Source organism: Sander vitreus, chromosome 3 (genome assembly GCF_031162955.1).
Source record: "Sander vitreus isolate 19-12246 chromosome 3, sanVit1, whole genome shotgun sequence".
Classification (NCBI taxonomy): domain Eukaryota; kingdom Metazoa; phylum Chordata; class Actinopteri; order Perciformes; family Percidae; genus Sander; species Sander vitreus.
In genome coordinates, this window is record NC_135857.1 from 2193373 (window position 1) to 2206958 (window position 13586).

Genomic DNA, 13586 nt, shown 5'->3' on the forward strand with positions numbered 1-13586 from the left:
GATTTTGGAGGTCATATTTTGGTTTTGGGAACATTTTGTTAGCCATGTTTTAAGGCTAAAGCTTGCTGAGAAGCTAGTTCCAAGACAGTAACTGTGATTGATTGCCTCACATTATGATGAATGCCATCCTAATGTGTCTCCACATGCAGCGATGAGCCTTTTGCTGTAGTAATCCAGTGGTCTAAACAGCATGATAATGCTTTTTGGTCGTCTACATGCTAAAAATCCAATATGTGTTTGATAATTGTTTGTATTGGAGATGTGGAATAACATCTGCATCGGTTTTCTTCCTCCATCATAAAGATTTAGGACAGAGATCACCAAAAGCACCGCAAATCATTACGGAGCCGCCCTCCCTAAAATAAATCTGTGTGCTTATCATGTTTTTTTGTCTTTCTGCCCTCTAGAGAAAACTGGCTGCCTTGATCTGACTGGGTCAGGAGCCTCAGTTAGATAGTTCCTCAGACTTAACTGAAATAAGAAACATAACAGTTTTGTGTAGTGTTTGTCTGTGCATGGCAAAGTTACATTTATTGGTGTTTTATTATTTAACTCTAGTTTTGATGATACTTTATTTTTTGTGTGTCCTCAGCTTGTCCCACTCCTTTGGGAAAAACTCATCCTGGATTGTATTTCTGGAGGAGGAAACAAATGTGAAGATGAATAAGCTGGTTCAGGTCCTTACAAAATTTGACACAAATAAAGTAAGTAGACAATATTCCCTCCAAACCTCCATCTCTCTCTCTGTCTGCCTTTTACGTTGCTCTGTCTCTCTATGCCAAATTCATCAGCGAGACCAAAGCTCACTGTTTGGAGCTGCAGCTTGATCATCGCTTCAATTAACAGATCCAGTAGCGGTTTGGCTCCAGCTCTGCTGCAGCTGCCCTGAGCTCACCTGTCAGACATGTCAGTCCAGTCTGCTGTAAACCTAATTTAAGCTCCGTCTCTCCACTCATGAAATTATTTTTCTTGTTATGGGTCGGTGGGGTAGGTTGAATATAAATGTTGGATAAACACTGCAGTCAAAAAAATCATACATTGGGGTTGTAATGAAAATGTTTTTCTTAATAAAGCTTAGCAAAATAGCTTTCTCCTTCAATAATTTGAATTTATAAAATAATCCAAACAATTGGCCCATCATTATGGTTTATGGATTTGTTTTTGTTTTTTTGTTGCTATTTGTTACAAGTTTGAGCTGGCTTTCAAAAATGATGATAATTACACTGTGATGTAAAGCCTACAGGATGAAATAACTCATTTTTATCAGAAAATGTTGAGGTTTGCTTTGGTCTGCACAACAATGAATGGAAACCATTTTTATTGTCATCTTGGACTATTTTGACACTGTATTGTATTTCACTTTCAACTCAGAAATGGAATTCATTATTTTGTGAGTATCCACGACCTTATCCTGAGGAGGAGGAGACAATGGATACAACAATGGGAACAACTTATGATTTGATTCATTACAACACGCCCTAAAGCAAAGACTTCTCTCTCAGTTGTTACAGGACATTGTGGCCAGCTACGTATTAACGTGATAAGCGAGACAAAAATACCTCTCAGTATAACGCAGTACAATTTAACAGCGCCATAAACTACAGCCTGAACAGGGATCAAGTTGAATGACGTGAAGTCTATAAAATAGTTTTAACAACTGAACGTTGTTGTATTAAACTGTTGTTGCTAGATGTATCTAATACACTTGGCAACCACGTCAGTGTGTTGGATTATTATATTGTGTTAGCAGAATGACTGCATGAGCTAACATAACCTCATTACATACATTTAAAGCAAAAAGTGCAACATTTTGGGAACTACGCTTATTTGCTTTCTGGCAGAAAGTTAGATGAGATGATTGACAGTACCCTCATATCCGTGCATTCAATATGAAGTTAGAACCAGCAGCTGGTTAGCTTAGCACAAAGACTGGAAACGAGGGGGAACAGCTAGCATGGCTCTGTCTAAAGGTAAGCCAAGTCTACCTACCAGCACTTCTAAAGCTCACTAATGAACATTATATCTGTACAAAAACAAATTGCACAAACTAATTTGGGGGTTTATGTGCTGCACTATTTTTTGGCTATGAGCAGTTGCCAGGCAACCAGCGGAGATTGCAGGAAGTTAATGTGATTGGACAAGAAACAGTCTTGCACATAACCTGCTGTGTGTTTTTACACTTTGCTTTTTGTATTGATTAAATTAATGAGCTACAATGTGTTAAATGGTGAGATTTGGAGGCGCTGGTGCTAAGCTAACCTCCTGCTTAAGCGTGATTCATGCTTCCGCGTTAAATCTACGCTGTGGTTACGTACGTGGAGACACGGACCGTACGCCGGACCCTACGCCGTAGCCTGACGTGCACCTCTCAAACTACACGTTGCGGCGATTTCCTGGTTCTCCTTCTCCATCGACAACATGAAATCAAGGAGAGGGTTAACTTCTCCTGCTCCAGATTTCACCGTGGTCAGAAAGAACAGAGGAGACACTTTGTTTCTCTCACTAGGACTCTAGAGTCATTACTTACTCTGAAGATAATCACCATCGCTCTACCACACACACACACACACACACACACACGCCGGCTCTGCTAGTCTGTTAAAGAGATCAACGCACACACCAACGCGCAAGTATGAACTTTAGGCCACTAACGTAGGCTACAGAGAAAGCTCTGTGTTGAGCCTCCACAGAACCATAAATCACACTTTATATTTACCGTACAGACAGACTGGTATTCATCTTCTCCTCTAACTCTCAAAAAGGCAAATTGCCCCAAATGTTGAACTATTCCTTTCAAATTTACATACTTTTCTGTATAATATATACAATAATATAAGATTCTTTTCTACTCCAGACATTTCAAGAACTATGATAAGAGCCTTTGTGGCTTTAATGTCTGGTATCTCTTGAACTTTGTTCTATCAAGAAATCTCATTATTCTTCACAGCCAGTGACAAACCTAGTCCCCGTAAAGAATTTCAAAGGTTTTCTGGCAAGCGCGGTGTGAAAACTCCCAAATTAGGAAGCTCAATGTGTTAATGATGCAATGTGTAACATCTTAAAGTGACGAGAATAACCTTGCACTTGAGCTGACATCCTGTCACGTACTTCCTATTCATCAGGAGTGGTTTCTTGGTAAGCCCCTCCATGACGAGGAGTCCACCATCATCCATCATTACGCGTTTGCAGAGAATCCCTCCATCTTCAAATATCCAGACTTCGCTGCTGCTTGGGCCGTAAGCGCCCCCCTTGTTGTTCGGTGAGTATGTGCAGTGACTCTCTTTGTGTCTGTGGAGTTGAGTTATTCAGTGCAGTGATATCTTTTTTTAAAGGTTACTGTATATTTTGTACTTTCAATTAAAAAAATCTGTGATTTGTCATTTTAGGCTTGCAGACAAAGTGAGAAATGAGCCACTTAAATCTGACTTCACCATTGACCTGAAACATGAGGTGAGATAACATGCGAGGCACACGCTTCCATCCAGACCTGTTGTGTTTGGGAAGTGATGACGAGGCTGCTGGTTTTCAGCCGTTTTCTAACAATTTTCTCGTTTCTCACACTCACGCCAACGCCGACCTACTGTAATTTATTTGCACAAAAAGAGCGAGGCGTGACATCCATCTAACCTTGAAGTGAAATCTCATTACTTTGGAGAATTGTCATGGTGCAGCATTAAGGTTCTTATTTTTATCACTGAAATTCAGTCAGGAAGGCATCTAGGGATTTCATTGAGTAAACACGGCATCAGACTTATCAGGGTGAGTCTGGAAAAGGTGGTTCACTTAGAGATGGCATGGGTGCAGTCCAACACATTCAATTATAAAACTTTATGTAAAAATAAAATGTAAGAAAAACAGGATGCAATGGAATTTTTTTCTTCTGCTGAATTTTCAAACGGAATTATGGAATTTTAAGTTCTTTTAAAATGCTATAAAGTTATGTTTTTGCAGATGAATGAGCTGTCAAACACTATAATGCACATCACAAACATGCACATGCAACCTCATGCAAGTACAAATGAGAAACACTTGCAAAACTACAGACAAATATTGCATAAATTCTCAGTGCCGATTCAGTTCACTGTCAGTAGATTAGCTCCAGGCGGTAAGTCGGCAAAACGTCAGTTCCCAGTTACAGTAGTTCCTTATTCTTTGAGACAGTTGCCAATATTCAGACACTGACTGTACTGTCCTCATTACGAATTCTTTTACTGTAACATCTGGATCTTCCCCTGTAGAATAGTTCAACTAAATCCTAGATTTTATTTAGCTCTTCTCTCAGAAAAGGGTACAGTAACATTCACCAGCTCTGTTTCTCCCTCTCTATCATCCCCTTATATCTTCTGTAAGTCATCTTGAATATTACATTTGCTGTGAGAGTGAAATTGTTGTATTGACTACATAAGACCGAAAACATTCCACATCTCTTCTGTTATGATTATGATAAAGCATTTATTTCTGAAAGATGGCATCTTGTCTTGAGTTTGAAAACTTGTTATTCATATTAATGTTTAATATGTTAGTTTAGTTACGTTTGCAACCTTTTTCTGACTCTGATTGTGATTACAGGTAGCCTTGTATATCTGGGACAACGGGAACGGTCCACATCTCACTGCTGTTCCTGAGCTGTGCACGGAGCCGGAGGACTCTCCTCAGACCCACCACTGTGCCACCACTCTGAGCACCGAGCCTCCTCCGTGTGTGAGTATCTGCTCTGTGTGCACATTGATTGTCCTCAATTCCCAGGAAATGGTAAGGGGAAATAAATGAAACGACATGAAACGGAGGGTGCTTCGCTGTGAGACGTTGGCAACTCTGTGATGATGTTACGTTACTTGTGTGTCAGCCTTCGTGCCCACGGCCGCATCCAAGCAGCACCAATATTTCACGGTGCAGTATGGCCTTGAGCGTTATATACCTTCACAGAACATTGTGCATTAACCTTACAAGAAAGGAGTCATTTTTTTGCTTGCTAAATTTGATTTAGTCATCAAAAAATGTATTTAAATAAACAAAAGTAAACGTGCTATCAGTTTATCAGTAATGTGTGTAGTGTATGGATGTGTGTAGTGTAGCAATGTTAGAACGCAAAAGTAACTAAATCCAAACAAACCAAGCAACCTTGAGGAGGGAGAGAGGAAGAGTGACTGGCCAGGCTCTCCTATTTATGGACATGTGAGCAATCAGTTCATCCAGGTGTCCATCATCAGTCCTCATTAGCCAGTCCCCAGATCCACAAAACCAAAGGGACTTAATAGGTCTTGAGGTCTAGGAGCCGTCACACCATTATCTGGAGTTTCATCGCCTTTATTAACTTCTTTTTGATATTCATCTAAATCTGTTCCAAGTTTATCCATCTCCGATATTGATTTGTATATTTTTGGCTAATCTTCATTTGTTAGATTTCTCCTTTCATCATATCTGGACCAAGGGAATTGAAATTCATATGCAAATTCATGTTGTCCACAGCTGGTGACTAACCAGCTCTCAATTTCTCATCGTCTTTATCCTCTTTTGTTGTCCATCTTTCACACATGCTCCTCAGAATATTTTTTTTCATGAGCACATATTATGTGATGAATTCAAAATAAAGCAGAATTGTCTTAGGCGTATTTGTTGCTTGTGAATAAGCTGGCTGTGTTGTTTCTTTGTAGTAAAAATATGTAGTATAAGTGTTGGAAATTGGGTTATATAAAATAAACTAAATTATACTGTAAATATAATAATTCATCAAATGTCTATCATTGTGTAATGAAGGATTTTTTTATTTATTTTTTTACAAAATTAATATTGCTAGTAAATGATCTCAGATAATACAGAAAAGAGACGTTTTGTGTGTGCACGGGACCAATGTCTAGGAGGCAGGAAGTTTCTTACAGTAGAATAATCTTGCAGGAAATAATTGGCACTATCTTGAGGCCATACTGGATGTTGTGTTGTATCTGAGTGGGAGCCAGTGAGTGGGTTTGGCTGAGGGAAAAGACCATGAGTGGGTCACAAAGTCAGTCAGGTCACAACTTTCGGTGTCCCGTAGAAAGAACTATTTCAGTCAGCTTTAATCATTATTGCTGGTGCACTTGAGTTTATTGTAACATTTTTTTACCATTACAGTATTATTTTTCTGACCATGTTGGTGTGTTGAATTATAAAAATGCTTTGCCACATGATATATTGTTAGTATTATGTTTGCTCTAGCTTAAAGAACGTTTGGTTTGCGAGGCAATCCGAAAGGTTAGCCATCCTTTAGCCGACAGTTGTTGACCGCAGCGTGCACCCTAAAACAATCAATAATGTTGAGAAAAGCGGATGTGTGCACAGATGTGTACGTGACTGTGGCTTCGTTAAAAGTGGGTGAGGTGAATTGAATTTGGGATGACAGAACTGGCAGCAGAAAGTGGCCCAATTCTGATTTTATTTTTTTTTCTCCCTCCCCTCTTAGTTGTGCAGAAAGAAATACAGTCTGAGTATTTCATTTGTGATTCAAATCACATACTGCATGTACATATGTGGTCTAGAGGCTGATACATGTTTGTGGCATTCTGAATTGTCAGATTTGTTGTTTTTTACCTCCCGATGGAAATCGCTATCCTCATAAAACGGTATTTATTTGACTGGAGCAGCCAGTGGAGAAACATGAAGGTCACAGGTTTAATAAGTATTCAGGAAGAAGTTTCCATTCAGACTAAACAAGAGGGGGCCTATCGTAATCGGCCAGTGTTTGAAACCTTTGGAAGACAAATTGCCAAGTGGAGGCCACAGCAGCACTTGGCTGCAGTGACAACAAAGAGTCAAGAGCCTCAAGAGGCAGATTCAAGGAGGTGAATGACGACAACTAATAAAGTGGCCGCAGCAGCAAAGCATGTCCTTTTTATTTTAGGCAATAAACGTATTGTGGTGTTGCTGCTCTCTGCATGCAGAGGCAAAGGCCTGTTCAAATTTTATAAAATGAGTAAAACTGACAAAAAAGAGACCATTAAGTCTGATGAGGAAAGTGAAATTGAGCAGTAAAGCCCATAATATGAATGTATTTTGAGCCTTGGTCAACAAAGCATCTGTGCTTATACGCTCAGTCCGGTAATATTTGGATGAGGTGCTGCCTGTCTGTTTGACACTACTGTAGATAACTGTCTGCAGCCTGATGGTCTGTATGATCAACATTTGTAGGTTACAGACTCTCAAATGTGAAATGTGGGTCGTTGGTAGTGATGAAATCTACCGAGAGTTATCACACAAATCTGCAGCTCCCCTGGGTTTTACGGAGCTTTACAGCGAGTTCCAGCTCATTGTTTATCCGTCCGACCCACAACTTCACTCTCACTATAGTGTCGTTTTTAGCTGCACCAGGCAGCTGTTTGCAACTCAAAAGCTCTAAAAACCCACTGTACACTATATGGTCAGCACCAAACAGCACACAGACAAAGTTAGCGACTAGCTGCTGAACGTACTGTAGTGGAGCGTTTAGCAGCTAAAGAGCCAGATATTTCCCTCAGGAGTTGGTAGAGATGAAAAACAGTGACTATTGGATTATAAAAATAAAAGCTTCTCTGTAACTGTTGCATGTGTAAGTAAGCAATCGTTTTCCTAACAGTAAATACATGAAATAATGAAAATAATCATAAGCTGCAGCCCTCGTTTGTACATTATTGTTAAAATGTCCAGCTTTTGGTTTCCATGTGATCCTCGGGGTTTATCAGGGCACAAGAGACTGTTACTGCACATCTCATCCAGCCTCCAAATGTGTGTGGTTTGTGCAGCAGCCAATGACATGTTTAATGTAGCGTAGATTTTTAATGCATTCGGTCTGTTGTTGATTTAGTGAATCTTTCTGTGTGACTGTTTTGAGCTTGGTAAAAAAACACAATCCAGCCTGTAGCATTTGGGACTGCGTGTGTGGTAACAAAGGGTTCCAAGATCCACACGGAGAAGTTTCATTTTCTATTTTATACTCTCTCATTTAATTCCCAGTCTCACTTGTTGCTCGTCTATTATATCTATTATATAGTGTATAACGCTTTTACATTTTGCAAGCGTACTTTTTCTTTTACTGCAGTGTTATCCGCTGCAGTATTTCTTTAGTTTCATAGGAAGAGCCAAAGACAATTAGAGGGCCAAATGACCTCAGACCATTTACAGAAATATCTAATGAATTCGCTTTGAAGATAGACAACTTCGACACTTAATGTAAACTCAATTTCAACCATTTGGTTGCATATAAAATAGATGCTGTCTCCATCATATGTGATGAATGGGGTATGTTCATGTCAGCATATTTTTTTTTTTATTCATATCTCCTTTTTTCATCAAAGGGGGAGCCTGTGAATAAAGAAGATATATTTGTAGCTGTGAAAACGTGTAGGAAGTTTCACAGTGAAAGAGGTAAGTGACACTGACGCTCTTACAGAATTTCCCTTTAAATGGCACATGCTTTTATTCTGATTAATGGAACTTTGACATGTGTCACTGTTTAAGAGCTTTTCATCATTATTATAATAAAATCGTTTACTAAATTATTTCACCGTCATGTCTGAAAGGATTTGATAGCATTGAGGCTAAGAAAAATATCTAATTGCATATCTGATTGCATACCACCCTTGGTGCTTGAAATGAACAATCATGTGACAATCCTGCACACGTTAAGAACTTACTGATGGTAAGCCATTTATGTGCAAGCTCTGCCTGACATCAAGCTATCCACAGTAAACCTGATAAAAATGTTGCGCGTTCAGTCAGTAGATCAAATTGCAGATTTATTTCAGAGGGATCAGACAAATTGTACACTACATCCAAAGAGTGTCGCTCAAGAGTGATTGCACTAATTACCTTAATTACTATTTCTCTCTGGCAAGCTGCCATTATCAGTTTTAAATGTAGACAAGTGGAAAATGTATTTTTGATTTATATATCAAAGGTTAGCTTAGATCAATAAGCAATAGACATGAAAGAGCCTCGTATTTAATTACAATGTCACTAAGTGTTCAAGGAGTGATAGAATGATTATATAGGGTATTTCACACTGTACACTTACACAGTTCTCAATGCTTCGGTTAACATGTAGGGACCCTCATTATGCTACCGTTGAAGTTTGGTGATATTTTGAGCCTTTTTAGTGGTATAAATAGCGATTTATTTTTACTTTCCCTATGCCCCAAATACTAGCGTTGTAAGCTAATCAGCGATCCGCGCTAGCTTCTTTCAAGCTAAAAACTCATTCGATTAGCATGAAAACATGTCCCGGAGAGCAATCGAGTGGGTACACATCTGTTAATAACCCCTAGGTCTGTTTTGCGCCGGAATTGTCCTTTAAGGTCTCCTAATAGGGTATGTAACATTGGTTGGGCTGAAAATGTCCCAGGTTTTATTCTATGGGTCCTTATGCATCCCTGTGGAATGGCTCTATTTGGAACGATGGCTTTTCTTCCAAATATGGTATACTCATGAATATTTAGATGAGCTGCGCACTGATTGGTTGCACACACAGAGCTACCCCGCAACGCACACGCACACACAGACACACTGTCTGTTACCAAAAGTACAGACAGACATGCCCGGGCGCGAGCAGCGGCTGCAGCGCGGCTAAAACAGTGGAGAGGAAATATCTCCAGCTGGCTTCAAACTTCATTTCTGCGCCAATACATAAACTCATTAACTAATGTTACTGTACAAAGCACCAGATACAGTTTCATCCTCCAGTGTGTCGCGCACACACACACACACACACACACACACACACACACACACACACACACACACACAAATGCAAAGTGTCGACACTTTCATTACAACTAGTGTTGTTGTAACGTTACCCTTGGGACATAAAAAAAGTCCACTTCCAGACAAGGAATCACAACTCACCCTGTAACTAGTTCAGTGTCTCAGCGCGGGGACATTTAGCGGAGAGTGAAGCCCACAGGCACGTCCTCTGTGCCGCTGCGTTAGATCCACAACTCCCGCTCCACTGTCCGATATCTACTCATTCTAAACCCTTTTTTCTTTCCAGTGTTCCGTTGTACAGCCTGGAACACTGCATTTACGACCGTGGTTCATTTTCAACATCCTTGAAAAACTTCCAAACTTTCTTCTTTCTAAAGTAGGCTACACAGCACAGCTTGCAGCTAAGCTTGTGTGTGAGATCCTGACAGAGCTCCAGCTCAGCGGGTCTGTGAAGGGGGAGAGGCCGACAGGGAAGGCAGCAAACCCGGCAGGCAGCCGCCGCCTGTCACGGCACATTGTGGAGCTTCTCAAGTCTGACACAGTCGGACCAAATTTGCAATTAGCCATCAATTTTCGTAAAACGGCCCATATTTGAGCTCTACATAGTTGATTTCTCGCATAAAAAAGTCTCAGAAGTGAATTTAGTAATGAAATAGCAGACGAACAATGTATAACATTTCTGAGATCTGCGCGACCTAGATTTGGCCGACTAACTGATCTCAGGTCAGTGGTGTATGTACATTTTGGGGCGTGACAAAGGTAGAGACTAGAGCCAAATAAGGTAGAGCCACAGAGTTGACGTCAACTATGAGCTTTGGTGAGATTCGCCAGTTTTCAGCAGCAGTTTCAAATTGTGAGATTTGCAGAGGAAAGGGATGTCAATGGGACTTGGTACTATGTATGCCTATTTTTACCCACTTAAAACCCGGTAAACTCGGTTTTGCATTCTATCACCCCTTTAAGGCTTTTTATCTTCTTTATCCGTAGTGATTATATACAGTACAAAAACAATTTTATGGACATGAAAATGCACAGTCATCTATTTAGAAATTAGAGTATAAAACTGGGTGAATAATCTTATCTTCTATTAAAATCATTGGAAAATCGTAGCTCAAAGTAGTTATTTTACTGCTACAGTATGAAAGATTCAACCTTCATTACTTAAGTTAGATCTTTTGATACTTTCATACTGCAACAGTTGTAAAACTACCTTCAACTACCATCAAAAAGAAATGGGAAACACAGGTCTCCATTGTTATGTGTGGCTCTGTGTAGATTTGAAACGCAACGAAGGAAAATTGTGAAAATTTGTTCCTAGTCCTTGGTTTGATTTTGTTTTGTCAACCAATCAAACCAATTTGATAATTTTTTTGGGGCATTTCTGCCTTTAATGGACAGGACAGCTGAGAGAGGGGGGAAGACATGCAGGAAACTGTCACAGGTCAGACTCGATCCCTGGACCTTCTGCGTCGAGGAATAAACCTCTACATATGCGCGCCGGCTCTACCAACTGAGCTGACCCTGCCACGCATAATACACTTTTCCATATATTCACAAAACAATAAAGAAGGAAACCAAAACAAAAGACAGAAATTGAATTGGTTCATGGGACAGACTATATTATAAAATGAAATAAAACAAAACAATAAATAGCATATAACACATATATGTTCTGTATAAAGCTGAATAGTGCTGTGCCTCTGCTACATTACAGTCTTAAGTAAAGGTTGTGACATGAATATTTGATAGTGTAGTGTGCTTTAGTAATTTAGTCTTACAGTAACTATTACTCATTAAACATATGGTACATTTTTACTAAAATGCTAAGTACATTTGCCCGTCATTTCCCTTTCCATTTTCTTTAAGACATTTTTAAAAACTGTTACATCTCAGTATCTCATGCCGTTAAGTAACTGAACCAGAAGTCTGATATAAAGTTTGATTTTATTACAAATGTGCATGTGTAGGTTGTGTTTTGTTCTAAGATGTGTACTGTAGGTGCTTGTCAGTCTCAGTGTCTATTTTCAAACTGCTCCTTGACATATACCGATTGTTGACTCCATAACAGCAGGCAATCAACATCTGACCTGCATGATGCACTTTAGTTTAGTTTAGTAAATAGCAGTGTGATATTTGGAGGGTAATTGTACTTTCTGTTCTTCATCAGCTCAGTTGTCAGTTTTTTATAGCCTTCAGAAGCCAGCCAATTCAACTTTTTGTTTTTTAGTTCATTTATTCAGTGTTCTATATGTCACTCTGCTTCACTTTTGTTGATTTATGCGAGTTGAACACAGCCTTGAGCTGCTGCTGCAGATTTCTGGGTATTCTGTCCTCAGCCCGCGTACACTCTCGCTTTGACAACCACAAAGTCACCACAAAACCTCCAGATCTCATCAGTCGGATCCCAATCAAATCTACAGGAAAACATAAAAACACAAAAAAACTAAATAAAAATATTGAGCGAGACCCGCAGCTAGCAGCTGCATACTGGGCTGCAATATAATCCTATCGACAACAGCGACCACCAATGTCCGTTCACTAAAAGTGCTTGTTTTTTGCCACTGACAGGCTCAGCTTGTTATTATAAGTGTCTGACTACATTATTATACTATAGAAAGATGGAGAAGTTGCTGTTATCCTGCCGTGCTTTTATGTGTAACTTACACACGCAGTGTATGGACCAATGTTGGGATGCATTTGTAGCTGTATGCTAGCACAGCTAGCCTCATCTTCAGACTCAAAAGCTGTGCTGTTGGCACAATTCCGAAATGCATAATTTAAAATCTTTTAGATAACACAAAGCTACGCTTTCTGTACTGCCCGGTTCGCGGCTGCAGGCTGCAGGGCTCTCACTTAATATTGGACTCATTTAAAAAATTGTTGTTCCCATTAGTCACGTGGACACAAATACATTGGAAAATATGGTCCAGGTTAAAAAAAATACCGAAATTCCTTTTTAAGTGTCGAGGTTTTTAAAATATATTCAAACTGGAATTCCTCACATGACAAGGTTTGTATACTTCAAACTTTATGTATGGCATTCACATAATACTAGTTCTGATATTTCTACTCATTTTCAAGTTCTCTTGAACATTCAGCAAGGTGGGAGGATCAAAGAAGCATAACATTTTATCTTATTTTCCTCTTTTTATTTTCAATGTACAGTATTTTCTCGCTTGACTCTTAGCTTGCTTTTTTTTCTAGGAACCTCTTCAATTGTCTTTAATAGAATGTTTTATCAAAAACAAGGCAGCTTTATTTGTATAGCACATTTCAGCAGCAGTGCAATTCAAAGTGCTTTACTTAAAACAGAAATTAATACAGAATTAAAAACAATTAATACAAAATTAAAAACAGAATACAGGAATACAATTCACAATGCAGTACAATTAATTTAAAAAAAGGCAATGTCAAAAAGAAAGGTCTTCAGCCTTGATTAAAAGAGCTGAGAGTAGGTGCCGACCTACAGTTTTCCGGAAGTTTGTTCCAGATATGTGGAGCATAGAAACTGAACCCTGCTTCCCCCTTTTTGGTTCTGATTCTGGGGACAACAAGCAGACCTGTCCCAGAAGATCTGAGAGGTCTGGGTGGTTCATAGTTCACAAGCATATCCGAAAGACGGAAACGTGAGAGAAACCATGTATTGCAATGCAATATGAAATAATCATTTTCTCAGGACCAGAGGTCTGCTTGTTGTGAAACCTAGTGAACACTATTGATTTGTTTCCCCTTTACTCCAGTTCCTGTGATAAAGAAGACTTGGGAAAAGGACGCCTTCTATTTAGAGTACTACAGTGACCATGCTGATCCCTCAATACCAACCATTGATTTAGGAGTTCCAAATACTGAAAGAGGTAAGTGCACCTTTTTAAAGG

General features: G+C 39.4%; 1 protein-coding gene across 1 annotated transcript in view; it reads left to right on the forward strand.

The window, feature by feature from the left end:
• b3glcta (beta 3-glucosyltransferase a) overlaps positions 1-13586 on the forward strand; it is a 70003-nt gene that overhangs the window by 41333 nt on the left and 15084 nt on the right. Inside the window, exons 6-11 of the mRNA XM_078245633.1 lie at positions 593-704; positions 3123-3259; positions 3387-3450; positions 4570-4701; positions 8307-8376; positions 13452-13565. Coding sequence (XP_078101759.1) covers positions 593-704; positions 3123-3259; positions 3387-3450; positions 4570-4701; positions 8307-8376; positions 13452-13565 — 629 coding nt within the window. The remainder of the gene's footprint in view (positions 1-592; positions 705-3122; positions 3260-3386; positions 3451-4569; positions 4702-8306; positions 8377-13451; positions 13566-13586) is intronic.